Source organism: Glossina fuscipes, unplaced genomic scaffold (assembly GCF_014805625.2).
Source record: "Glossina fuscipes isolate IAEA_lab_2018 unplaced genomic scaffold, Yale_Gfus_2 2, whole genome shotgun sequence".
Taxonomy (NCBI): Eukaryota; Metazoa; Arthropoda; class Insecta; order Diptera; family Glossinidae; genus Glossina; species Glossina fuscipes.
Genome location: NW_023998416.1, coordinates 9,927,040 through 9,952,232, shown reverse-complemented (window position 1 = coordinate 9,952,232; position 25,193 = coordinate 9,927,040). Strand labels below are relative to the sequence as shown.

The 25,193-nt window shown below is 32.9% G+C and overlaps 1 protein-coding gene across 1 annotated transcript in view; it reads right to left on the bottom strand.

Moving 5' to 3' along the window:
• The window catches only part of LOC119632896 (phosphoglycerate kinase-like), a 183,189-nt gene extending 182,151 nt beyond the window's left edge, over positions 1-1,038 (bottom strand). The window contains exons 1-3 of the mRNA XM_038026052.1: positions 914-1,038; positions 763-844; positions 609-700 (exon numbers count right to left, since the gene is read on the bottom strand). Coding sequence (XP_037881980.1) covers positions 609-700; positions 763-844; positions 914-1,038 — 299 coding nt within the window. The remainder of the gene's footprint in view (positions 1-608; positions 701-762; positions 845-913) is intronic.
• Between the last annotated feature and the right edge of the window lie 24,155 nt (positions 1,039-25,193).

The window sequence follows — 25,193 nt, the reverse complement described above, 5'->3', positions numbered from 1 at the left end:
AGTATCTTTTAAAATAGAATATTTTATCAGCAGAAAAGCTGAGAGGGGGTAGAATTATAACTTAGGGAATCTGTAAAATACATAAATTTTTTTTAAGCGCACCTGCCTGAAACGAAGAAAACATCTTCCTCAGTCCGTCCCTTTGCATGCAACATCTATACTCAAAGCGGTCGCAGTTCTAAAAGCTCAGATGGAAAACTGAAATTTGGCCTACGTTTACTCAGCTCATGACTGCATAAGAAATTTGAAAATTTGAAACATTATGATGCCTATCAACCCGTTCATGGTATGACAACTATTTTAGCTTACAAACTCCTAACAATACGTAACAGTTGTTTTCCAATGCCACAATCAAAAGTTCGTAAAAAAAACAAGACGCAATTATTTGTACAGAGTAGGGAGAAAGTACTAAATAGTTAGTGTTAAAGCGGATGAAATGTCTAGTTTGTTTGGTTTATTTATTTTATCGCTGGCTTTTTAGGAGGAAGTTCGTGAGTTTCGCGTCCGTTTCCCTATCCGTTTTGGTGTTTGGGCTTGCATCCTTTTTATTTTTTTTTTGAAGCAACGAAATTTCCTTATTCCTTGCATTGACTTGCAGAGATAAGCACCGATTTTCTTCCTTAATCTGTTTATTGCTTTCATTGACTTCCGTGTAATCTTTTTGTAAAACGAGATAATGCTTTTCGAATTGCTTTGCTGCCTGCAAACACATAAAATTAATTTTGCTATCTTTTATTTTAGTTTGCAATTCGCTCATCACACCTCATCTCCAGTATCATCGAAATCAAGGAACAATTTGCGAGTGCCTCGGCATTTCATACGGCATTTCGGGCATTGCTTCGATCTATAATTGGCATATAAGAATTAGCAAGTAGCTGATAGATTATACAATTCGAACTTTGCCCGTATTCACCTAGTGAGCCAATTCTGAATGCATGTACTATGATACATATGCCCGCAGATTTTACTGTCTACACAGTCATCCTTATTGAAGCATTCCATGCAAATTGAACACAAAACTCCGGGCGCTGCAGACATGTTTGTAAGAATCACCTAAAATGTAAAATAAAGAAATATGCATTCAATGGCCAATATGAAAAATACGTCTCCCATATGTTTCCCTTATTCCACCTATCAATAAGAACTTTCTTACCTATGCGAAAATATATATAAATATATATATTTTTTTTTTTTTTTTTGGATGGTTTATATATATAAAAGTACAAACGCAGATATATGCGAATATAAAAAATGAATTTCTTCTAATTTGAAGGCAAAATTGCAAAAGTACACGACTGCGTTTAAAAAGGCAGTGGCTTCCAGCAATACGAAGGTAAAGACTGAAAATCTAAAATAAATTTGACTGATGTTTATTTTGAATATTTTTATGGTTTGACGTTTTTTTCCATGTAGTCTCCACAAAATTTGCTTTTAATGCGTAGGCACACATATCGCTTGTTTCTGTAAATAATTACGAAACCAGCAGATAGCGCTTCCACTCGCATTTCGTTTAAATAGACGGCATAATCATGACGTTCGATGTACCGTGGATAACATAATCGCACAGCACCCGATAGCATTTGAGTTCATTTTATAAGCGATAATCGACTCCATCAAGGAGTAGGAAAAGCCCTACTAATCCTGAGGTATAAAAATGGAAAATGGGGGTAAACCCTTTTCTTGCTATTTGCCAAGCGTCGTGACCTGTCTACAACCTTGTTGCTTAATGGCCCTACTTTTGGGGTAACGACACCCATTAGGATACTCTCCGAAGGGTGGTACACAGTAGTCTGGCAACAAGGCATTCATGCCGGTAGCTTGATGGTAAGTTATTCGTCCTACCAAGAGCTTTCGTACTTTGGGCAACGTGATCCCAGTGGACACAACACATTCATGATTTGTTCCACTTTTGGACTTACGTCTTGGTATACAGCTTTGGGTGTTATGTCATTGTACGCAGTCGCATCCACGCCAGCCTTTCGGCCATTTACACATCCCGGGAGCCCATCCAACGCACTATCGTTTCTTGAAAAAATAATACTTCATCACACGTCACACACTCAACTGTGCCCCAGCCATTTATTATTTCGGAACTTACGTAAGTTCGATAGTCTCGATGACAGACAATCGAATGGGAGACGAAAATTTCCTTTTTTCTGATATAGGGGAACCCTCTTCCAATACCCCTCTTATGCTTCCAAGAGAAAAACTCGTTTCCGGGTTATGGAAAGTAACAATTAAATCCTTCTTTTTGGAGAGTAGCTGGACAGCTACACTTGACAGGATAACACCACGAAAGGGTGAGAGTTTCAGCACATCTACGATCCTCCGAAGACTCATCTCAGTTTCGCTCCCCATCACTAGTGATCAAAGCTCAAAATGGAAGCTTTGTCCATATGCTATGTTTTTATATCATTGTGTTACATGGTATTCCATCTACAATAATCTTGTTTTTGAAGCAAACGGAAAGAACTTTGGCATCAAATTTCTGTATGGCTCGACAATGAACATTCGCCACGCATCTTATGTATAACAGACATCTCCTGGTTAAGGCTGACTCGACGTTTCTAAGTAGAAATGAATCGATTGCTGAGGAGAATATGAAACTTGCTTTTGCAAGACGAGTGTGTTACGCAACATATAAGCTTTTCAGATAAATAAATAAATTGATCCACGAAATCAGTGGATATAGTAAAATGCATTTGCTTGATTGTGCTGTGAACATGCTTACCACAGGCCCGGGGATACCGATCTAGCTAGTAAACTGCAATACCTAACAGGTATCGATGCTGAGTTTAATTCGCATACTTATCAGCCCAATTGGCTTATAGATAAATCCAAAGTTTAGTGAGCTTTTCTCCACTTTTTACGTTGTGGTGCGTAAGTTTTTGCATCTACGGGCCTATATCAACTTTCACATCAAGGCGCCGGCGTCAGAACAAGATCCAATTATTATTAAAAATGTGAGATTCTGGGACGAATGAACGAAAAAGACAACTAAAGGCATTTCACAGTTGATAGCTGCACAGCTGAGCCGGCGATAAACCCAGCACTGTTGTGCGGGAGCAAAGTGATATTTGAGACTAGTATAGAGCAGACAGGATCTGCTCTCTCTGTTTGACTTTCCCAACTAATTTTTTTAAACGAACTGAATGTAAATCAATTTATTGATTGTAAGCCGATCTGCAGTAAGACGAAAAACGAAAAACGAAAACTACAGAGCGCAATAAGATTTTGTTAATACTAACTATGTCAACCAAAATGCAAAAGATCCAAATTTGATAAGATGTTAGACAACGACGAGTGCATTGGATCAAAACTCGCCAATCTACCTTAAAATCGAAAGAAAGGAACGCATATATATTATATTTAAATATTCAATGAATGAATGAATGAATGTTATAATGATATTACGCTGCATATTATATAAAAGCAATCAAGAATTAAAAATTAGAAAATGCATATGTAATCCTCTTACTTGTGCGGCGAATTCGTTGCATCTTTTTTTTTTTTTGTTTTTTTTTTTGCTTTTATCTTCGAAAAATTTTCTTAATTAAAACTTTCTAAAGCAATTACTGCACTTTGCTTCATACTAATTGCCAAAAAATTATCTATGTATATATGTGTGTGTGTGTGAATGAATAAACGTTCTTCCCCGTAGTGACACCTGAGAGCATTTGGCGCATTAATTAAAAAACTTCTCCGAAAGGAACTTTTGCATTTTTAATGATTCTTAACCACAACAAAAAATTATACAAAAAAAAAAAAATAAATAAATAAATAAAAAATTGCGATTTTTTCTGCAAATTTTTTTATCTTAAACATCAAATGGCTTTGATATCATCATTATCGCATTACCATTCCAATTATACAAAAAAAATAAAAAAAATATATATTAAATATTAAATATACCAAGTGTTTCGAAACGGAAAAATTACGTTTTTTTCAAAATAATTATCACTTGAAAATGTCTTCGAGCTAATGTCATATCCTAACGAGTCTGTTTGCGCAATGGCAATGTTTGTTTGCTTTTTTGTATTAAAAATTAATTAGATCACGTTTATGTCAGTTTGATTCAAAATAAAAGGAAACAGAAAAAAAAAAAACAAAAAGAAGCGAAATAATGAAAAAATTTTTTCCTTTTCTGTAGTTATATTGCTGCTCACATAACGCAGAATAAATAGATTCATTTCATTTGTGTTTAACCTGAGGCAACATAATTAATCAGACCGTACGGCTCATTACATTTGGCCTAACAGACTTATGCGTACACATAAGGATACAAACACATTTAACAATCATTCAGGAATACAAGAAAAATAACAACAACAACAGTAAAAGTAATAATAATAATAAATAATATTAAATAAGCAAACACACAAACGCGTAAACACTTACATAATACAAATATAAAACACAGGGCATTAACTTTTCCCCCTTCTGGCACAAAGAAACGAAATTCCTCTTCATTTAACTTTTTACGTTAAGGCGCTTTTTTTGTTGTTGTTATATATTTATGCTCAGATATAAGCACGCACACGTGAACAGTGAAAAAATGAAAAATAAAATAAGGGGAGATATTTGATATTTAAATTTCCAACAAAAAGTTTGCAATAAGTAACTTTTCGTGATTTTATCATCATCGTCGTTGTCGTCGTCGTCGTCGTCGTCGTCGTCGTCGTCGGCGTCGCCGTCGTCATCGTCATTCACTTTGTAGACAATTATTGCCTTTGGCATTAACGACCTACCGCAGGTTATACATACAGTTTGTGATTAATTGCATTCTCTCATGTCCTCAGTATAAAAATTTGTAAGTGGAAAAATTTTTTCAACATTTTACACCCATTGACCACGAGCAAATTGGATTTACTTGTTTGAATTATTGTTGTTGTTGTTATTGCTGCAGGGCTTACAAAACTAGATAATAACACAAGTACATGCTTATGAAAAAAAATGAGCAGGATAGCTTAAGCCGCAAACACATATACCTTTGAATGAAATTTGGATGCATGCAAGCAAAATCTTATTGTTCATGCATCGCGGTTATATTAAAGAAAAATTTTTATGACTTTTCGAAAGCTATTTGAGTCAAATTTCAAGTAGAATTTGTTTCATTCTACACTTTCTTCATTAAGGTTTGTCAAGATATAAGTTTTTGTTAAATTGTTAGATATAAGTTTTCATATATCTGACAATATTTTCGAAAACTCCAGTAGAAAGTGAGAACAGGTAGTGAAAGAAATAGTCATCGAATTTAAAAGTAGGGGATAAGGGATTTCGAAAATACTGTAGTGCCATTAAAAATAGCTTTCATGGACCATATAATGCGCCCACAGTTGATTAAAATGTTTTCCAGCTAAGTAAAGTATTAGTGGTGAATACGACTATAAAAGCCCCAAAAAAAAAAAAAAAAAAAAAAAAATACATATATTGTTGAAATTTATTAGTCAGTAAGAAATATATAATAAGTTAGTAGCAGCCATTCCTCCATGGCATCATTGGGCCAAATTTGAATTGAAAGTAAAAAGGAAAAAATCATTTAATCTTCATGACGTAGGATGTTTTGCTTGTTAAAAAAAAAAAGCCTTTAAATGAAAAACAACAAAAAAAGATTAATAAGAAATGTTTAAAATAACAGAGTCAGTACTCTGCGTTTTTCGCTAGGAAAAGTTGCTTTAATCCTTTGCACTCCTTATGTTTTTTTTTTTTTTTTTTATTTACTCACTAACTTCACTATATAGTTTGCAAAGAAGTCATCACATTTAGCCTCAATGACAAGTCGTATTGGAATATGTGCAATGTGTAATTATTATTATATTATATAGTGAATAAATATGTCTGCCTAGCTCGACGTAAAAGCTGGCATTAGAAACACTCGGCATACGAGTGGAAAGCGTTAAAGTTATAGCGAGTCTTTTGAATTGAATAAGTCAGAGTTGATGCAATGTTGCTGGCCGTCATGTTAAATGTGGCTTAATGTGTGTGCCTTTTTTTTACTTTACTATTTTCACTAATGTGCAATCTTCTAGTTTCATAAAATTCCCATCACTACGTTCCTATATTGTTTTCCATTCGATTTTCGACAATATTTTATGATAGAATCTGCTGGTTTTGTTGCATTCGCCAAAGAGGAAAATCCAGTTTTTGCGCTCTATTTTCAATTGAACAGTCGAACTCATAGTTACCATCAGCAACATTAATTTCTTAGCAGAAACATCGTTCTCAACCTGTTGTTCATTCCATTGTCCTCTCACTAATTAATTTTTATTTGGAAATACTTTCAACTAACGTTTTTTAAAGACATCTACTGCAGTAGATGGGGCAAAGATAAGCATTATCTAGTAAAACATATATTTGACTGTGACTTTCCTGCAGAAATACATTTGACATAAGCACTTTTCCGCAGCCTAGAAATTCAAGAAAAGAATTCCGTTCAAGTGATAGCTTTTCCTACATATTCGAGAGAGCTTTGTTAAGCAACGAAAAAATTCTATTTTTTTTTTTAAATTTACAATGGCGTTAACTCTTACCACTAGATTTGCGGCACCCATCAATTTGACAGATTTTTGATATCAAGCTTAAAGATTCTGATGTTGTTATATATTGATTTTTAATGATATAATGCAGCAAAAGAAAATCCTAAATCCAGTTAATTTCAGCTAAGTAATTTTCCCTAATAATAAATTCCCTAAAGAAGGATAAAGCAAAGAAGCATTCGAAGGCGCCTCATGCATCTGCAGGCCGATGAAAACGATTAGAGGGAAAGCAGCCTGGGATTAGAAATAAAACCATAAATTTAGGTATAGTAACATGCTTGTAAAAATGTATATAAATAGAATATTTGTGGAAGGGAGAAGTAGTCGGGCAAGAATATGGAAGTTGAGCGTACGGCCAAAATAAATTGTGAATAATCCTACATTTAAGGAACATAATTGCAAATAAATGATCCTACTGTTAAGGAATATAATTGTAAATCAAAGAACTTTGAAGTGTATTTCTCTTGAATAAAATATCCACGATCCAGTGATACGGACTGTATCTTATAAAAAGCGAATTTCATAACCATATGTTTATTAATTTTTGTTTGCGCCATGCCCATTTTGCTAATGCTACATGTTGTATACTTAGTTCTACCCATGATGGGTGATTTTTGTGAATTGTGAAAAACCTCAATGAGCGTCTTCTCCTATTGAATCACGGATTATGAACGCGTTAGTAAACCGATCGGAACTATTTATCTATCGAAATACGGCTCGTTCTAGCAAATATTTGGAAATATGTTCACGGTGTCAAAAGTTATAGAGGTAAGTTTGAAAAAAATGCCCGCTGTTTTCCGTGATTGTTTTAATTTCTTCTACATTTTGGGCGAAGAGACCATATCGCCCTTTTAAACTTCATATTGCTAAATCACCAGAGAATATTTGTGCTACATGGCAATATTCAAGCATCATTTATGCGACTGTAAGAATCCGCAATATTTACCCGACAAGTTTTCCCAAAAATGGATACGTGCAATATGTTCGCAAACCTAGTGTTAAGTAGGCAAGCTCGAGTAAAGATACAGGTTTATTTTTCATCTAGGAATCAAATGGACAGAAATATTATCGTTCTTTCCACTACATCCTGCGTATAATCATTTTGTGCTATGCACATTACCTGCGTGACCGATTAAATCCAAAAAAAAAAAAAAGAAGAAGAAGAGAAAATGGAAATTGATTAAAAAGTTTCTCGTTTCACTTTATTTTATAAATATGTAATACTTAGTCTTAACGAAGTGTTCTTATGCTGATAATAAAAAATTGACAAATTTCAAAAGAATTTCCATAAAATTTTTTTTTATACAAACAATAAGAAGAAGGAAACGAAAGATATCTTTCAATATTTCAAAGTCAGTTCTTGTTGTAAGTTATTGACGTGGCACTGAAAGTTAAATAGGATAGTTTTCTTACAAAATTATTCACTTAATTTGATTCCTTTCAAGTGCATATTTTATGATTCAATGATGCGATTCAGTGTTTTAGTGTCTATAAGCATTGCGCTGTGAGTTCTTGATGTTGTGGAAGCATATAAATTACACGTTTCCTTAATTATATCATTCTCCGCTTGTACTTCAGCGTATATTAAAATTGTGCGGGTTTGTACGTAACATCTAGTAGGGCTTAAGATAGATCCATCTTCTTATTACACCGATAAGATTATCTATCCGTTTTCCTATCCGTCCGTCCGTCCGTATTCTTTTCTTCAACTTGCCAGTCGCAATTTTCGAGTTATTTTGATGAAACTTGATGCACTGATGCACTGTTTTGAGGAAGGACGAATCGTTTTGAAAAAGCTTTTTCGAAGACTCTACACATAATTCCTTATTTTGATAAGTCAATAAAGAAAAAAGTTTCGCATAGTAATAGTATTTCGACATTCTAAATTGGGGTGAGATGGGACAAATTTTTGAAACTCTTGCCATAACATAGGTCTATTTCATGGATCCCGATACATATTAGGCTTAATATGGCATAAAGTGCTATTTTTTCACATTTTATCATGAAAATTTGAACTTAATAGATCAACCATAGGGAATTTGAATCATGCAGATCTATTTTGTTGACCGCACCGTATATAGGGGCATCCAAGGCGACGTGGCCTAATTTATAAAAATAACCCCAACATAATATAAAAATAACATATAATTTTCATTGCATTACTAACTAAGCGAAGTAGTGTAGGGTACGAAAAGGTTGGCATTTCCCGCCTCTAACATTCTTACTTGGCTCTTATTGAAAATATTGCTTTACTTGTATGAAATGGCTGGCTATACAAGATTATGCGTAATAAAGAAATTAAAATTTTGTTGTTATTGTTTTGAAATGTATTCTTTGTCTGTAACCCAAATATTTCTGAATCAATAACAAAGTTAATTAAATAGAAAAAAAGAAGAAAGGAACCCAACAACACAAAAACACAAAATTTGTATTCAAATAAATGCTATGGCAACCAAACTTGTACCACATGTGGTGTTGCCAGCTGTGTACGTCTAGGGATATGTATGCATGTAAGTTTTTAGCAAGCATTACCTGTCGCTTTATCCGGAACTAGGTTATGATATTCGTACACGTACGTTTTCTATTTTTTTTTTTTTTTTTTTAATTTTTACTCTGAGAGCACCGAGTGTGCCGTTACATAACACATTTCTAAAGCCTGCTAATGGTTTTGTGTGCACACACATGTGCCCATACATAAGTTTTTAATATTAAATTTTTGGGTTTTCTTATTGATTTGTACACTTTACCCCTAAAATCTTTCGTGGCAAAGCAATTTTTCAGATTTATATTTAAGAAATCACTTACACAATATTATATGGATGATAAAATTTATTATTAAAATAAGTAAGAAAATTATATTTGGCTATATCCGAGTCTTTACTATTAGCTGACTCTATGTGAAAAAAAAATATATATATATATTACAGTTTTATATCCTAGGGTTACCTATGGAATATGAGATTGAAAATTTCCATCATTGTGCTATGAGTGTAAAGACAATTTTGAACGATTCTGGCTAATTATATCAGTATTTAGTAACTTGTACTTGTTCACTTTTCTTAAAGTAAGCCGCAACTTTGGACATGTTCACTTGATCGGTAAGCGGAGACTTTTACCGACTGAACATTCACTGCAATTATAGTTCGAATGTGTTGGAGACATTTGAGGCATCGCTTTATCTTATTTTTTGCGATTTAGAGAACGTTTTCAACGACTTGACGCATAACCTGCGCATCTGCTTGCATGCATTCACAACTCTTTTCTTATTAAGACTATTTAAGGGACTAAGACTATAAAAGGGAAATTCCTGTAGAGATTTACTTATTGGTGTCGCAAGCATTTTGATAAAATGAGTATTCCCGCAATATTTGGTAGTTACTATAAATATATTTTTACTTTAAAAAAGTATTGAATTACTAAAAATGCAGATATGTACATAGATTTATATTTTACAAGTATATATATATATATATGAATGTATATATATACATTGTTGTGTGTTGCAAATCCGTCATAAAGTTATACACTTGACTTTCGTAAAGACTTAATAGAAAACATAGTTGAAGTATAGGAAGCAATATTGAAATATGTTTGAAAGTTTTAAGACGTCTAACATAACAAATGAACGACCGGTAAGACGATTAGTATTTTTTATTATTACGAACAATATAGCAAAGAAAAATATAAGTAAAACTTATAAATATAAAAACTTTATGAAGTCATGCTTGGATTAAAAAGTTGGTCGGGTTATCTTTGGGAAAAGTATTTACAGTTGCACTACAAAGAATGTCTATGAGGCTGACGTTCCTTCTTGCTTTCAACATTTAAACATTGCCTTTATGCGAACTGCTGAAGAAACAATATTCGTTTTACTTATCCTTACCCGCATAGCAATTGTAAAATTTTCATAAAATATCCCGATCAGATATCCGTCTATCGGTCTTTTGTTATAAAACTCAATATCGCAAAAGTTAAAAAACTTCAACGTGTTATATAACTATGTTATTGGACGATAGCCGTAACTTAATCTTGAAAATCGTAGTGAACGTTATGTTTATAATGGACAAACAACTATAATTTATAAATCTATTCATAGCCAAATTCTTTCTTTGTTTTTTTATGTTAGTGACGCTATCGAATTTCATTTTATATTTAGTATATAGAAAATTTGCATATTTCGGATTTTTGAGTTGAATGTATTAGAGACATAAAAGGTACAGTATTTAAGGGTAAAAATAGTAAAAATCGAAAGAGAAAAAACACAAACAAGTAATAACAATCTAGTCGGGCAAACGTGACCATTAAATGCACGACTCCGCCTTGCCTAGCATAATAGTAATATTGAGGAAAGCCGTTCTAAATGATGCCCCTGCTATTAAGATCGGCGATTATTGGGTTAATTTTTTTTTCATACAATGGATTTTTTCAAAATTAACCGTTACATGTGGAGTAAGTAGAAAAACAATCCGACCGAATCCATTTTCAAGAAGATTCTTCTTTAGGTCAAAAAAGGAGAATATACCATCATCTGTGAAATCTTGACTTCTAGCGCACCCCCTAAAAACAACAGAGCATCAAAAATTTAATGTTGTTCGTCTTTTTGGCTTTTGCTTTTTAAAATCATTTGCCGGTCACACCCTTACTTCTCATTGGTGCCTCTGCATGGGAATGATGGAAATCAGAAAATTATAAATTTCTTTCATTTAAAGACTCATTTAAAATAAGTATGCATTTAATGAATGCTTGTAAAAGAGTTGCTTATGCAGCACAAAAAATTGTGTGCACAAAATTACAGACATCAAAATGAAACATGGACAGATGGCCAAGCTGTAATCAATTCTGAAAATGATCCTGTAAATAGAAACCTTTTCGATGTTACACATATATCCTCGTGAAATTAATAAACCCGTTACCGGCAATGATAGGTTAGAAAGAACTGAATAATATATTTTAATCCATTGTATGTCGATCGCTCATCCGCTACGTGTCCTTTTGAAGCTCACTTCTTTACTACGGCAATCTATAGTCGAGCGCACATGTCTATGTATTCAGACTGCGATTTACTCGTCCATCTTTAATCCCTTTTCAAAAATCTTTTTCTATCTCAACAGAACAGCGTTACAATAACATCTTCATGCGTCAGCCTCTAGATCTTCTTATTTATTTCTTCTATATATATATATATATATATATTCATTACAGATACCAAAATATACTAAATCTATGACTCTTTCCAGCCCTTTTTAAACTTGTTTGCAAAATTTAAAAAAAAAAAAAAAAACAGTTATTTGCTCCCCGAAAATTTATAACTGATTTTGGAGGAGCATAAGAAATTTAATAATTTATACATGCATTGATATGCAATCAAAACAAAAAAGAAAAAAAAAAACACAAGCTATCCACGCTATTCACTTTGCATTTATAACAAGTGCGGAAATAATAATGAAACGATCAGGTAACAAAAAATCATAATAAATAAAAAATAAATAAGAAAAACGAAAAAAAATAAAAAAAATAAAAGATTATTACCCATGATTTTTTCTGCATACATAAAGCGATTGAAAATAAATTTTATTTTAAGTATTTACGTGTGGCATACTACAATGATTTGTGTTGTTATTCCGTTATATTGTGTGTTGATTCCATCGCTCCGCTTTCATTTCATGCTTATAAATAAATACGTCAAAACCTCATTTACGATTATTGAAAAGTGTCAGTTGAATAAATTGTATATTATGTTGTTTTCTCATACACCATAAAACCGTTTGATTTAATGCTTACAGTAATACTACGTAAGAGAATATGCACAAAACGGTGCTTAAAATAATAAGCGGAATTTTAATAGCTTTCCATAATCAATTTCAAATGCTTTTCGCTACATATACATATATATATATATATATATATATATATATATATATATATATATTTGGAAATCACACTTACAGGATGATATTATATTAAATTCGCGCATTCGTATGTAACAACCATCAAATAAAATTGCATTGTAAGCATAACGATAGACGATAAAAAATTCGGATTTTTATCTCCTAGCAGGGATGACAGACAAGATATTCAAAATTTTATATATGTATCGTATCAAACTAACAGCGAAGGCGAGTTACGTTTTACAGTTTTCATCTTAATTAACTTATATCCTTCTATCTATCTCTCGATGCCGACACATACAACTGCATGTATATGAATTTTGCATTCCCTCCTAATGTTTTCATTTGGAAAAAGAGATTCAGGTAAATGATTTCGTATTGAAAAGAAAAGCTGCATTTAGTTTCCTTTAGCTTTCGGATACTTTAGAAATGAAATCAGCCATCGAAACACTACACCTAATTAATATGCAACAAAATCTTGTTTATGGTCAACAATTCATAAAAGTAATATGTCCTCCGTGTAAAGGTATAATTTTGGTGTTTTTTCGTAAATATATGATCTATAACATATCATAATTGATATCAGCCTATTATGTAAGTACTAGTGTGTAAGTACTCTATAATTTCAATAATCTATGCAAATTTTGTTGAATTGTCATATTCCAGCAAGCAGTTAGGAGCTATGAGGAATAGTTCGGGGTATAAGATTAGAGCAGAAAGAAGTGGGTTTTATTGCAATATACTTAGAATAGAATTGAGAATAGAAAATCGATTCTTTCTGGATAGGAATTGCAACAGCCGTAAGATTATAATGTTATTCGATAAGAATAAAAATGAAATTTGACAACAAAGAATATCTTACTTTATGACGTTTTGAAGTGAAAACAGGCGTCATTTTAAAATTTAATAATTAAGAAATAAATTCTAAGACTAAACTCTTAAAAGCACTAGCATCTAAGGCTAACGGCTTTTTATTAAAAACTCTACCGCACTTGAGATTCGAACCCACAACCATTGACTTGCTAGTCGAGATTCCTCGCCTTCGGCTACTCAGGCGGATTCCCTACAGATAGATTCGTATGAATGCTTAAGTCGAAGTTGCCTGATAGTTTATCGACATTACGTAGCTTGACGCTACTCTTGCATTGGGGTTATCTATACCTGTTCGATTGCCAAGCAATGTTTCTTCGCACATTTTTCAATATCCAAGGACATCTCTCGAGCAGCAGTAGCACTTTGCCGATTGCCAGTGCGCTTCCAAACCTATTGAAAAGTAAGCTTTAAAGTTCTTTAACAGCCGACAATAAAACAATGCAGAAGCCTTCCGATACTGTCGATTGCTTCTCAGTGAAAAGTCTTTTGTGCCGGAAGCGGACTTTTGAAGCAGGTTCACCTACCACCAAACAATCGTTCGAATGCGTAAAAAACTCTGAGGGAATTTCATTAAGAAGGATGATAATGCGAATGCTGCAGCAAAAATTGAGACATTCATGGACAATACTATACGAAACGTAACGAGAAATTCCTTCGAAGAAAAGGTCCTTTGTGCATGATTAAGTTCTAAGATTTTTAATCTCGTACTTTCTAAAAACTGTTATGATTAAACTTTGATTTGACTACTTTGACTTTAAATGTCATACGGTAACAATCCCACACTAATTGAGAAATTGAATCACAGAAATTTTTTCTGGAATTGCATATCTGGTATACAAAAAAAAATTCGGGTGAATGTTGCTTACGTGGCAAAAGTTAGACGTATGTGCTTTGAAATTGATTAGTTGAGCCTTGATCTTGACTGGAAAGAAGAAAAGAAACCACGTTCACATCTTGGAGCAAATGTCCGTAAATTTAAATAAATCGATCATTTCGAAAAATTTGGTATTTTCCGTGGAAAAGTTGAAAATGTTGATCCTTTCATCTATTCGTCGGTGAATATCTCCAGTCATGCCCTATTTTCTTCACCTATTTATTCTACTCCGTCAACTCGTTTATATGTTCGGAGGTTTGATTTAAGGTCTCAGAGAATGACTTGAGGGCTAAAACTACTTTGTGATAAACTTTGCTTTTAATGGTTAACCACACACAAGGGATGTCCCCCGTATGTGTATAAGAAGCGAGATAGCTGGGCAGTTCTAATCTGCCTTGTAGCTGAATTACATAAGTAAAAAAAAAAAGGAAACGAGCCAACATCGACTAATTGACAGTGTGTGTGTGTTCTATTACTACACTCAGAGCTGGCAGTTAAGAAAAAAAATATTTCCCAAAAATGAATGAAATTTTCACCAAAAATTATAACTCTTTTCGATAATTTAAATGGACGCTTTGTATTGCAGCATAAGTCCTTCACCCCCTTGAATAGCTAGCGGTTCGAAAGTTTAAGTCGCTTTCTGTATACTACATAAATCGCTTATATTCAAGAGAAGCCTAAGATTAGTTATATTTGTGCATTTATGTCTTGAGGGGTGCAAGTCTAGGTATGAATGAACTCTTCATTTATTGTTGCTTAAGGTCTTTCATCTATGAGAACTACATATCGAATGATGCTCTTATCATTTATGGGGCGTTTGGATTGGAAGCGGTCTGAGCTTACCTATCTACTGCAATGTGATGACATATAAAATTGACGAATTGAAGGAACTCAGGAAAACTGTTAGGTTGGCTACTTTGAAAAGTAGACTTAGCCCATTCTCGCAATGAACGATTCACATAGATTTTAAGCAAATTCTCAGTTTAATCTTCGCCACTTCCTCTTCTCTCTACATCAATAAATCTTTATACAACATTTTTTTTTTTTTTTTTTTTCTTTATACAATACAATGTGTAATATAACCAAGGAGAGATATTTGTTTGTATTTATACGTATGTATATTTGTATGCCTGCATAGCTTCTCTAAACATCATTGTTATGCATATGTAGACATATACATAAATATGTATGTATGAATACATAAGCATATATTTTGGATTTGCTTTATTACTATTGCCGTCACCGTTGCCGTTACCGCTGCTGTTGCTGCTGCTGCTGCTGCTGCTACTGCTACTGCTGCAATATAATGCATGCACAACAAATTCTTGATAATGCCAAAGGGGGAAGAATTTTAACAATGCCTTTGTTATACAATAGTCTCTTATCGCTGTTGACTGTTCAATTAAAATCCAGAAAAGGTCTTCAGTTTATGCGAATATATATATATATATATATATATATATAGATATATGTTTACATATTTGTAAGTAAAAGAGAGAAAGACTGATGCGTAGATTCAAGTGCAGATATGACGAGATAGCAAGAGTAATAAAGAAAAAGTGAATGCGATGTTTGCTATAAATCAGGATATGGATGGTATCCAGGTAGAAGATAATATAACAAAAACGAAAACGAAAGGCAAGAAAATTGTGGGTGTTACGATATGATGTTTATGCAACATTCCGACAACGTGATTCCAATTGTTTTCTTCTTCATCTTCTGCTCTTTCTTATGTCGCTGTTATGACAAGTAAAGCGGCATTATCATTGCCAAAGGCATTCTAGCACATAACCAAAACCCTGTCTATGAATGAGCTGACGTGCGAAATTGTGCGCGCCCGTTTGCGTCTGTATGGGTGTATGCGTGTATATATTTCTGTGTGTGTATGTGTGTATGAGTATGCAATTAAGTAAGCGGGACTTGTCCGTTTAGATGACACTTACGATCTTAACTTTCAAGTTAAGAAATATTTTAACAACAGTTGGCTTTTTTTTTTTTTTGATTTTCCTTATTTTCTTGTTCTACTTCTATTCTATTGTTGTTTGCAATTTGTTTTCTATGGTTGTTGGTGTTGATGTTGGTGTTGTTGTTGTTGTTTTTCTTACGCTTAAGGCAAAAATTGATTTCTGATAGAACACGACATATATATGTGGTAATGTGTGTAGGTAGCGATGATAGTAAACTTTTTCTCGTTTCTTCGTTTCTGTTTTCGTGTCGTTAAATTTCTGTCAATACTTTTATTTTGTTGTCATAAATCTTGAAGTAAGCTTTTCTAGTGTAAACAATCTTAAGGTGTAAGTTTGAGTTGTTGCAACGGGGGATACGGGAGAGACGAGACGAATACTACGCTAAACGCTGGGAGATGTGTATATGTATTTGTGTTTGTGTTGGTGTCTTTTTGTGTGTGTGTGTGTGTGTGTGTGTGTGTGTGTGTGTGTGTGTATGTATGTTTATCAAAAAAAACTTTATATAAATACAATGTGTTGAGTCGTTTCAAAACTTTTTATCGCATTTTTCTAGATGAAATTTTCTTTTCAAACAAATTTTCCTAAACCAGCTATTGTGCATCCACATATGCTTCTGTTCAAAAAAATAGTAGTCTGGCCTTAAGGAGTGCTATTTTTATTGCTTTCGTTATTCAATTATTTTTACTGCTAGACTACAAAAAAAAAAAAGATAATTTTTATTATTTGGTATATTAGCTCTTGATTGTCCTGCCGATCCCATGTATCTCGCTACCGCGATAATAATTCTTCTGTTAATGTACATCTGTTACTTGATAATATTTTTTTTTCTGCATAATTTTACGATTACCATTCTCTAAATACTTTATGTGGAATTTGTACAGCGTAGGAGCCCTGCGCAGTCTAGTGCACGCAAGGGAGATACAAGTTTCGAACAGCATTTATTAATGAAAAGAAACGTATATATGTTTGCGCATATTTGCTGATGTATTTTTTTAATGAATTTGCAAACTTCAAATTTTTATTTTAAAATATTTTCCTCATCTTGGTGTCACAGCACAAAATGACAAAATCGAACGTGACAAGCTGTGCTTCGTTTTGTGAACGTGGGACGCATTTATGGTTTTTTTTAGATGTAGCAAAGCATAAAACTGTGTACTGTGTTCGTATTTTCTTAGTGTATTAACACAAATTTGAACTTTCACTTTATTCGTTTTTGCCTAAATGGAAGATTATGATTTGTAGCGATGCATTAGGACAGGTCAAGGGAAATAGAAATTGCTTTGCGATCACTGGCCCGGCTCTATATTGTTCTTTGAAAATCTGAAAAACATTCTCTGACTTAAGACTTAAGATTTGTGTTTTCAGATGTTAGACGACCAACATTAGTAAATACTTTTAATATTTGTTTTATGCCTTACAGCATCTGCCGTGCAAGAGCATGTTAAGTTTGTGCGAACACTTAACACAGCAAAGAGGACTTGAAATAGATCCGCCTTTCTTCGTAGCGATCGATTCACGCCATTCTCTCACGTCTGACCATTTGATGTTCTTGTGTTCAACGTACAATTTTTGAGATATTTTGATAAAATTTTAAAGACACCGACGTGGTTGGCCCACTAACAATGGACGCCTTTCCCGACCACTGTCCATATAACGCTTTATTTGGAAAAATCGTTATAATAGTTACCGTAATAAGCGATCCAGGCTTTATTTGGATGAGGTTTTTATTTGATTTATATAAATTAAAAAAAACAATATTTTTAGTGAACATAAGTCTATATCATCTCTTACGCTATGCAGTAAATGTCTTATTAGATGTCATCAAAACATCACACAATCGATATGTTTCGATCGCTATATTATAATAATCACATTAAGCGCACATTGTATTCTGCTAATATTTTGAACACAGCTGTACTTATACACGTATCTATAGATATTACTGCGTGCATTGTCACTGTGTTTAGATTTATATACACTTGAATTTTCAATATAATTGGATTTCTATAGATTGACAGGTTTTAAGATAAATTACTCTAAGAACATATGTCAGTTTTTATTAAAAATAAAAAAAAAAAAAAAAAATCCTTTACAGATATTAAAGCAAACAAAACTTTATCTTTCGTTATAAATTAAACTCTTGAGTCTTTTAATATCGTTTAGAAAGAAAAAGAAAGGAATGACTGTTAACCTGAAGTTCAGCTTTTATTTACTTACAGTTTTGCTGCTTCAAAATTCAAGCAACAATATTTGGCATAATATCCACAAAAATATTTCTCTTGATACTTGACGTCTCATGCATCATACATTAGAATGCATACAAATTCCTTTATATGTATTTTTTGTTTTATTCTTTTTTTTTTCTTCTTTTTTTTTTTTGTTAATTTTGCAGAAAGAATAGATGGAATTTTTTCGGGCAATTAATTGCACAGAAAAGATTGTTGTTTGTTAAATGTACGGAATACATTATCATGGCAGGTGGTGTATCCTGGGCAATCACAACATTAGGTCATTTACTATCTATTCTAGCTTATAACAGCAACTAACTAACAGAAGCAGCAGCAGCAACAGCAGCAGCGGTACCAATACCAAAAGCAATAGCAACAGAAAGTACGATAACAAAAACTATAACAAAAGCAACAACAACAACAATTGTATTAAGAGTAAGAACTCACTTTTGTAATATAATTCAATGAGAACACTTAAAGTTCATTATCAGATGAAACTAACATTGCCCATCATCGTTACGTAACAAACAACATATCATATCGTGTTACATTGCCTTGTATGCGATACGTGTACGTGTGGTACGTATACGGTTGTGTGTGCGCTTCTGTGGAAATGAGAGCCAACACAGCAAATTGAAACAGCAACGGAAATTAAAAACTAATGTACAATGAACACGAATGCACATTCATACGAGAAACGCACAGATACATACATATATACACAAACACCTAGGTATTTTAGTTTATAGAAAAACGATACAGATAATGGCAACGTTAGAAAATACGTAAAATTCGCGGAGTCTACAAAACAATTCACATAATATGGAATCACTAAAAGCTAATTTGTGTAAAAATGCTATGTTACTATGAATGAATGACTAAAAGAATGAATGACTGAATGAGTAAATGAATGAATGAATGAACAAATGAATGAGTAGTGCATAGAGAAAAACATTTTCCTAATGCTAGCAATGATGGCTTATACGGGGCACATATGAATTATGATTTTAGCTTATTTGAAAAATATATAAAGGAAAACAGATGAGAAAGCGACTGCTCGATTGCTTAACACGTTTGACATACATGGTGGATCACACCCGCTATAAATAACAATCAAAGGTTATGTATGCAAAAGCTTGTACGTACATACACTTGTCTCAAAACTTACCAATTTTCTTAAGTCTCCAAAGATCTATTATAGGAATTGTAAAGACAGAGTGTGCTTCTGTTGGGAAAATTGGTTATCATCAAATATCTGCTTTCGACATTAACGTTCACGGCAAAGATGTCGGAACGAGATGGATTCAAATTTCAAGTGGCGCAGAGTCTGCATTAGAAGCCGACAGTCTTAGATGCTTGTGCGTTAAGACTTTAGTTTTAGAATTTATTTCTCCAACTAAATTAATAATAATAATAATAACAATAATAATAATAATATTGTATAACTCGACCTATTCTTCATAACTGTCGAGATAATTAATTTTTAAGTGTTACAAAGAGAATAACAAATTTTATGTAACTGCGACTTTGAGTTTGCGGATGAAAACACAACAAGTTTAACCTGCGCGGTAACCGCATTAAAGTGTATTTGACATGTTGCTGCGGTTCAGTATGGGAATCGTATTTTAAACCGTTGTTTTAGAAAGCAGAGTAGTAGTATTGTTGCTCCATTGGCGACATACCATCAAGCTGTTGTGATTTAATTAAAAATTTTTCATGCAACTTTAAAAAAATTTTTAAAAAAAACAAAACAAGGAAAATTACACAAATTCTGATTCTTCAACTAGATCTTCAAAATGCAAGATGCCTTAAAATCATTACGTTGTTAAAGCAAAACCTTTAACCTTGAAAGTAGAAGATTTCCTTAAAAAAAAAAAAGAAAAGAAAACAAAGTCGCTATTGTCGCTGTGTAGAGAATATCGTAAAACTTTTATGACCAGAAATATTTGTCGAAATTGTTGGCGATTCACAAAATATATCACCAAAGAATCTAAACATTTTTCATGCTCTTACATTGAATCAGGCAGGAGGCAGTAGAAGAATACAACGATAAGAGAGAGAATTGCGTCCTGTCTTCAGGACTCGTCTTGTTGAGCGAGGCTTTTAGGCTTGCAACGCCTACAGAGGAAAGAAAACGTTTTGGGTAACTTCAATCGCAGATAAAGACCGGAAGTACAGTATTACGCTTTGAAAGAGCATACCGTGGAAAGGGAACAGCTGCAAAGCTCGAATAAAAAAACGAGAATAAGAGAGAATGTAACGAATGAGCGAATAGAAGAGTATTAAATTTATAATATATGAAAGCCATGATTGGTCATTCCCCTTTGTAAGAAATCTTGTCTCTCATTGCCTAATTGCAAAAGCAAAGTCTCTATCGATCTCGAAACTCTCGAAAACGTACGTTAACGATGCTTTTTACCCTTTGCCAGCTAAGGGCATTTAAGTAGAGAGTTCAAAATTCTGCTCAGTTCTCATTTAATATTGAAAAGTTATATAAATACTTTTAGTGGCGCTCATTTAATCTAATAATAAAAGGACGCAATGGGGTTATTCACATTTATTTTTTTTTTTTGTTTTTTATATTCTAATAATAAAAGGACACAATGAGGTTATTCACATTTATTTTTTTTATTTTTTTTACATATACTATCTTCGTAGATACATATGCAGGGCAATATTTTATGAAACGCGAAAAGTCAAGATATTTTTATTACATATATATATTACAACAACAAATTCAATGAATTCTTTGTACTTTTATTAAGAGCAAATGTCGACACAATTGTCACTGTGATCGAAAGTTAATATGAATATTTCGAAATATTGAGTTATTCAAATTTGTATATTCTTTACAAAGCATTTAATCCTGATTTTCTATTTCACTCTTTACTAAAATGCGAAAATTACTTTCCTATGTATTTTGAATCGATAATTTCCAATCGCCAGGTTATGTTCAATAGTATAAAAGCAAAAATAAATGAATTTTAATAGCAGCCGTTAGTTGCATATGAATCTCAACGCAATTGAAACCGAATTGATTAGACAGAGACTGTGGAAAGTGTAAGTGGATTTTCTAATCTCCTAAAATCTTGAATACTATATCTGTAGCTTGCTGCCTTTCGGGGAAGTTTTCTTGCAAATTATGAAAATAAATTTGAGTTTATTTCTAGTCGAAGTGCGGTTGAGAGTTGAGTTTGGTTTAGAAACGATGCAAAAGTGCCATAAATAAGATGAGTGAATGATGTGTCATGATTATGTTTTACGGGTAAAAAGGTGATTTAAGGAAATGTTTCCAAAGTATTTTTTTTTTGTTGTCATTTTACAAGAAAGTGTTACAATAGATAAGAAGGCTGCCCAATGGAACATTGACAACTATAGTCTTATAAAGCTATATGCTGTAGGCTACTGCACATACATATAAAACGGAAAAGAATCAATTAACAATTAATTAATAACGGGATTGTGATATTTGTTAACGTAATCGAAATTAAATGCGTTGTTTGAATAAGTGAAAATTTTCAAAAAAAAAAAAAATATATATATCTACAAATATACAGGAAGAGTAAGAACAACACAAAGTGGATACAACTGTCAAAACCCTTTGCATAAAAACATTTTATGGTATAAATATTTTTAAAATCACAGAAAGCCTTGGGCTAGGGACGCTTTGGCGAAACTAAGCGAATAATAATAAATTTCGGTTTTAAATTTTATTTTAAACAAATATTAACTTCATTTTTATTAAAAAATGTGAGCTTTTCATTAAACGAAAACGTATTCGAGAAATGCAGCGCACCTTTTTTTGATTGATTTGCTGGAGTATAGAAGAAGAAGAAGATATTCGGTAAACACTCCATCTATATCATTTTGATCAAGGCACCAACGTTGATTATGTTCACGATGTTGAAACGATGTCTTATCAAAACCGATGGAGCGTGCCTGGGCCGATCGTTTCCGCTCCCAATATTTCAATATAACTTCATTGCGGCGATACCGCGTTTTGGTTAATCAATTCTTGGTAAAGTCAATGAAATCCTCAAAAGACACTGGGGGAGACCTTGATATTTTATTTTAACACATCACCATGCAACTAAATATGAAAAAAAAATGAACCAATTTTGAACCATTCGCTAAAAGTAGACAGAAAGACGAAAGAAGCTTTTATAAACATGAACTCACGTGGAAAATTTAATGGATCGAACGAAATTAAGTCAATTTTGAAGGGATAGATAGGGTACGAAGAAAAGAAAATTACGCGCGAAAAATATCATAGATGGATGAAGCTGTAAAAACGGTGGCAAAGCATGGGTTGAGTCTAGACCGTGCTTTGATTAGCCAATCGTTGGTAAAGTCAATGAAATTCTCAGGACATCACCATACAATTAGGAAAAAGGAAACAGTCTTGAACGATTCAGATAAGGCGGACAGAGAGACGAATGAGATTCGCGTAAGCATGAAATAAATTTAATGGATCGAGTTTCCGTGTTCGAATGAAGCCATTTTTGAAGGGATTGATAACGGACGACACAAAGTAAAATTACTTGCGAAAAATATCGTCAATGGATGAAGCTGCGCAGACGGTGGCGGCACCCCAACTGAATCGACATAGGATAACACTTTGTGTTTGATAAGAAAGTGGAAGGCAATGCACAAGCATCAAGAGCTAATCTCAGACGGTGGATTTCACTTATCGCTATTAACAAACAATGCCAAATAAGGCGTTCAGAAAAGGACATTGGGAGAGCAATTATGTCTACGACATAATTATACTCTGCACCACTTGCTGTATCATACTAAATTTGTAAGAGGTGCTCTCCCCCCGCTACCCACTAATAGATTTTGAATCATTTCTTGAATAAAATTATATCAGCTTATCTGTCTGCCTATCCATCATGCCATCGATCTCTGCAGATCATAGAAATCCCAAATTGGTTCATTAATATGTTTGGGCTCAACTCCGATGAGTTTTACCATTTTCTGATATGTAATGCCGTGTTTTATAAATGCCGCGTTCGAAAGTCCGCCATATAAAGGATCTCACCCCAAAACCAGCATTTATACGGGAAAGCGTCTAGTCTTTATTATGTATTGACGAGAGTAAGGGAGTCATCCTATTCGACGGCTATAATATTTTTCAAACCTTTCTCTACTGATTTTCTTCGAATTTTTCTAAATAGACCAGTGGACATATTAAGCTCTTCAAATGCGTGTATTCTTCTTATTATTTCAATTCTTCTTCCCGTACATTGAGATTGGGGAGTAAACCTTTATTGGGCTTAATATATTTTGTGCTTTATTCTTTGAAACAGAATATTGCTATAACGTGATACGGGAACAATTCCAAAATAACGTTTGTAAAGGGAAAAGGATTTAAGAAAATTTAAATGTTAAGAACTCTTTAGTTACGTTCATATTCATTGTTTATGCAACATATTTGGTTTTTTGATCTTTTTTTTTTTTTTATTAGTTACTGCTGCTGCGTTGCTAAAAGAATCAATTCTTGCATAGCATTCTCTCCTTCAGATCCTTTTGTTGTTTTGTTGAATACGCTTTTAATGACTTTTAAGCTCATTTTCTTTTCCTTTTGTAATAAGTACTATAAGTTGCCATAGCATATGCTTTATGTTTTATTTAATTGCAAATAACATAAAGATATTAAGATATATTTATAGGAAAAGTTAAACATATATAAAGTATATAAATAATATATTCAGATATATAATAACTATATATATATACATATATGTATGTCGTACATTTATCATATTATGCTTACATATGTCCACGTTTGTAACGCGTTGAAATGAACATCGAACATTTCTAACTTAAACTAAGATTTTGTGTTTATTGTTTTCACACACAACGACATGTTCAACATTTTCGTGTCAAATGACAACAAGTTACATAGTGCGGAAAGTAAATGAAATTAAATTTGTCGAACATGATAGGTGCACAGTGATATAGTTGAGAAGACGATTTAGAAAAGCGATATGAAAAAATCATTTTCTTCTAAGATACACGCAATGATTTTAAACGAGTTTCTATAGCGTAAGCAAAAATTTTTGTTTATAAATAGGTAAATACACATAAAAATATATACATATTACCTTTTGAAAATAAATATCAATTGTTTTGTATAATACATATAAAATGTGCGATTCGTTTTTAGTTATACATAAATTTCTGTGACCGAAAGAGGAAGAACAGAACATTAAATATGTAGAACATGTCAGCAACAGTGCTGGTAACAGAAATTGTTAAAATTTCTCTGTTGCCGTAACAAGAAATACTGGGATATTCATAATATGTTATGTTAGCTCTTACGATATTATGCAATGAACAGGAATGTTGATGAACTGTTATGAATACTTCCCCTAACAGAGGTGAATTGCCGTCAACAGTGATGAACACTCATATGGGGGAGAGCAAAAAACGACTTATGTGAAAGGGCGCCTGCCTTAAAGAATTGATAACCGAAGAGAGAGAATACTCGTCCCAGAGAGAGTAATTTTGGGGGAGAGAGAGCAGGAGAATGAGAGAGCAAGAGAGCGAGAGAGAGAGAGAAAAAGAAGAGAAAAAATAAGCAAGATAATGAGAGTTTAAAATGTAAATGAGAGTAAATCTATTATAAATAAATCTAGAGATTTCATTACCATATGGAGATTTTGGCGAAAAATTTTATATGTTGATAATGATAAAAATTTGTATACAATGTATGCTTTGTATGTATACATAAATTTCTTCTCGTTTTGTCGTTTTCTATTTTTCCTTTTTTTTTTTTTTTTTTTTTTTTTTTTTGGAGGGTAAATAGTTTTTGTTTCTTTTTT